Below are 4,251 nucleotides of genomic sequence, written 5' to 3' on the forward strand. Positions count from 1 at the left end.
GACTGCCTTCTTCACCATGCCCTGTGTGGTTCTCTACACTCATCTCCTGGCTTTTCAGCTTCCTTTTGTTTTTGTCTTCCCTCATTAGATTCTAAACTCCTGGAGGGCAGGGACTGTCTTTTTTTGCATTTGTACCCCCAGTGCTTGGCAGAGTGCCCCGCATAGAGTAGGTGCTTAATAGATATCTGTTATTTTCATAGATATTAGATAGATTAGGTGGGGTTTTTTACATTGTTTAGAATTTTATTTTCCAAATTACATGCAAAAGCAAATTTTGACATCCATTTTTTAAAACGTTGTGTTCCAACTTCTCTTCCTCCCTCCCCTCCCACCCCCACTCCAAGAACTCAAGTAATTCAATGTAAGTTATACATGAGTAGTCGTGGAAAAAATCTCTACATTACCTAGGTTGTGAGAGAAAACAGATAAAAACAAGACTTCAGATTAAGGAGTTGTCCAAAAAAATGTGTGTCAGTCTGTTTTTAAATACCATCAGTTCTTTCTCTGTAGGTGTATTGCAATTTTCATAAGTCCTTCAGAGTTATATTGGATCATTGCCTTGCTGAAAATAACCCCGTGCTTCCCAGTAGATCATCTTACACTATTGCTGTTATTTTGTATACAATACATTTCTCTCTGCCTCAGTTCATGTGGGTCTTTCCAGGATTTTTTTTTTTGATAGCATCCAGTTCATCATTATTTTTATATAGTACCTTAAACTTGATAAAGAATTTTCTTCCCAATAGCCCAGCAAAGTGGGCACCACACGTTTTGCCATTGTAGTCAATCATCATAACTATTTCCTTCCATCCTATTCCCTTCCAATTATATTTACTCTATTTTCTATCGTATTTTGCCCTATTCCTCCTCAAAAGTGTTTTGCTACTGACTGCCCCCTCCCCTGCTCTACCCTCCCTTCATTCACCCTTCCCTCCTTACCCTCTTCCCCTCCTACTTTCCTGTAGGGTTAAATAGATTACTCCTCCCAATTGGGCGTGTATATTACTCCCTCCTTGAGCCCCCTCTGATGAGGTTAAGGTCTTTGAGCTAATTCTGTTTTCTTAAATTTTTCTTCTTACCTCCTTCTTCAACTCTCCCTATGAAATCAAGCAATTCAATATATGTCATACATGTGCTGTTATACAGAACATCTTCACCTTCCTTGAAAGTGTTTTGCTTTTTACACCTCCCTCCCCTAAACTTCCCTTCCCTCCTTCCCCTCTTCTCCTACCCACCCTTATCTCCTTCCCCACCAACTTTTCCACAGGGCAAAAATATATTACCATACCCACTTGAGTATGTATGTTATTCCCTCTTTGAGCCAATGCTGATGATAGTAAGGTTCACTCACTGCCCTATCCCTTCCCCCTCTTCCCCTCCCCTCCATAAGCTTTTTTCTTGTTTCCTTCATCTTTCCTTCCCCAGTTCACCTCTCCCCTTCCCCCTCCCCCAGTTTATTCCTCCTACCCCTCAACCCTATTTTAAAGATGTCATCATGGGTTAGCTAGGTGGCACAGTGGACAAAGCACCAGCCCTGGACCCAGGAGGCCCCAAGCCCAAATCCAGCCCCAGACATAAGACTCCCCACCCTGTTTGCCCCACAAAGAACAAGGATAAACAAAAAAATCAATGCTTTACAGATACCATCCCTTCATATTCAGTTCAGACCTGTGTCCTCTAGAAGCAGAAAGTAAAATAGGAATTGAAAGAATCCACCAATCACCTCCAGGTAGAGATCCCAAAAGGAAAACCTCCAGGAATATTATAGCCAAATTCCAGAGCTCCCAGGTCAAGGAGAAAATATTGCAAGCAGCTAGAAAAAAGGAATTCAAATACTGTGGAGCTCCAATAAGACTAAAACAAGATCTAGCAGCATTTACATTAAAGGATTGGAGGGCATGAAATATGATATTCCAGAAGGCAAAGGAACTGGGACTACAGCCAAGAATCATGTATCCAGCAAAACTGTGTATAATCTTTCAGAGAGAAAAATGGAATTTCAATGAAAAAGAAGACTTTCAGCCATTTATGATGAAAAGACCTGAACTGAATAGAAAATTTGACTTTCGAATACAAGACCCTGGAGAAGCATAAAAAGGTAAACAGGAAAAAGAAATCATGAGAGACATTAAAAGGTTAAACTGTTTACATTCTTACATGAGAAGATAATACTTCCAACTCATAAGAACTTTCCTAGTAAGGAATACACAGAGGACACAGGTAGATCACATGTTTTTTTTATATTTAGTGAGGCAATTGGGGTTAAGTGACTTGCCCAGGGTCACACAGCTAGTTAAGTGTTAAGTGTCTGAGGCCGGATTTGAACTCAGGTCCTCCTGAATCCAGGGCCGGTGCTCTATCCACTGCGCCACCTAGCTGCCCCTGGTAGATTACATGTTAACAGAGATTTGTTGACTTTAGCCAAGACCCTGATTTAACCTCTGATGTTACTACTTCTTAATCAAATTCACTGCTACACTTTTTGAACAAGTTTTTCTGTTGTTCTTCAATTGTCATTTTTGTGCCTGAACACTGACTATTCTTTAAGTCTTTAATTGTTTCTTTTTCCCTAAAAATGAATCAACATTCCTCCAATAAAACACTTATTAAGCCTTTACTAGGTGCTAAGTACTGGGCATACAAATGCAGACAATTCCTGCTCTCATAGTGCTTATGTTCTCATGAGGGGAGACTATATAAAAGGGAACTCCACCTCCCAGGCTAAGGGGAGGGGCCCTAGGAGTTTGGAGAGGATTGAGGTGGCTGCAGCTTCTCCTACCATCGGATCAGAAGTGGCAATCGAGTTAGGGCTGCTCCCAAGAGACACAGCCAAGGCAATGGCTGCTCCTGTGCCTACGGCATTGGCTCAGGTGGATAGAGAGAAGATCTATCAGTGGATCAATGAACTGCCCAGTCTGGAAACAAGAGAAAATGCTCTCCTGGAACTAAGTAAAAATCATGAGTCTGTTCCTGACCTTGCCCCCATGTTGTGGCATTCTTTTGGTACTATTGCAGCTCTCTTACAGGAAATTCAAAATATTTACCCATCTATCAGTCCACCTACCTCGACTGTACATCAGTCTAACAGAGTTTGCAATGCATTGGTACTATTGCAAGATGTGGCATCCCACCCAGAAACCAGGTCAGCATTTCTTGAAGCCCAAATACCCCTCTTCTTGTATCCCTTTTTGCAAACAGCCACCAAGACTCCTGCCTTTGAATATCTTTGTCTCACCAGCCTTGGAGTTATTGGGGCCCTGGTCAAAACAGTTGAAGAAGAAGTGGTCAACTTCTTATTGACGACAGAAATCATCCCTTTATGTTTGAGCATTATGGAAGCTGGAAGTGAACTTTCCAAAACCATTGCCACATTAATCTTTCAGAAGATTCTCCTGAATGACTCTGGATTGGCCCATTTATGTCAGACAAATGAGCAGTTCTCCCAAGTCACAATGATCTTGGGTAAGGTGGTCCTGCAATTGTCCAAAGAACCTTCTGCCCGACTGTTGAAGCATGTGATCAGATGTTACCTTCGTCTTTCAGAGAACCCCATGGCACGTGAAACACTCAGGCAGAGCTTGCCTGACCAGCTGAAAGATACCACATTTGCCCAGATGCTAAAAGATGACACCACCACCAAGCACTCGCTCGAACAGCTTTTGGAAAATCTGGGGGAAGGCCAGGTTGCCGACACCCACAGCACCCCCTTGAAACCTCAGTGATCTTCCCTATTCCCTTCTACTGCTCCTCGCTCCCATTCTGGGGAAAGGGAAGGGAAAACATTGGATGAAAACAACTCAGGTTTTACCACTGGCCTCTACACCAAACCACACTGGAGAAAAGGAACAAACCCCACTGAGACATCCTGGACCATCCTGAAACATCCTGAAGATCTGGCCAATCTGATAGATATGTTGAAGGTAGGACCCCATGTGTTTGATCCTTTGTCCCCCTTGGCACATTCCCTTTTTGTCTGGGAATTACAAGGTTGCCACTAAAAGAAAGAATATTTTCCTATTCATACAGTAGAACAAACAAATCAGCCCCTTTCCTTCTCATCTTGTGCCGAGGTGGCTGTGCTTTTTTTGTTGTTTTTGTTTTGGTTTTTTTTTGTTCCCTTTTTTGGTGTATGGTGGTGTTCATTTTTAGCAAATAGATACATAAAAATAATTTTGTCTTTGTGAATTTGATATGGTAATATTTCCACCCAAGTCCCAGGCAATCTTGTCTTTTATCACTGTCACCATGTAC

General features: G+C 42.0%; 1 protein-coding gene across 1 annotated transcript; it reads left to right on the forward strand.

Moving 5' to 3' along the window:
• The first annotated feature begins 2,681 nt into the window (after window positions 1-2,681).
• LOC122739083 (CCR4-NOT transcription complex subunit 9-like) lies at window positions 2,682-3,722 on the forward strand. The gene has a single exon (XM_043980937.1). The coding sequence runs from the start codon at window positions 2,682-2,684 to the stop codon at window positions 3,720-3,722; it is 1,041 nt and encodes a 346-aa protein (XP_043836872.1).
• Window positions 3,723-4,251: the final 529 nt, after the last annotated feature.

The sequence above is a fragment of the Dromiciops gliroides genome, chromosome 2 (assembly GCF_019393635.1).
Source record: "Dromiciops gliroides isolate mDroGli1 chromosome 2, mDroGli1.pri, whole genome shotgun sequence".
Classification (NCBI taxonomy): Eukaryota; Metazoa; Chordata; class Mammalia; order Microbiotheria; family Microbiotheriidae; genus Dromiciops; species Dromiciops gliroides.

What these genes read in the sequence shown, in the direction of transcription:
- LOC122739083 (XM_043980937.1), top strand. Translation starts at nt 2,682, where the DNA reads ATGAGGGGAGACTATATAAAAGGGAACTCCACCTCCCAGGCTAAGGGG.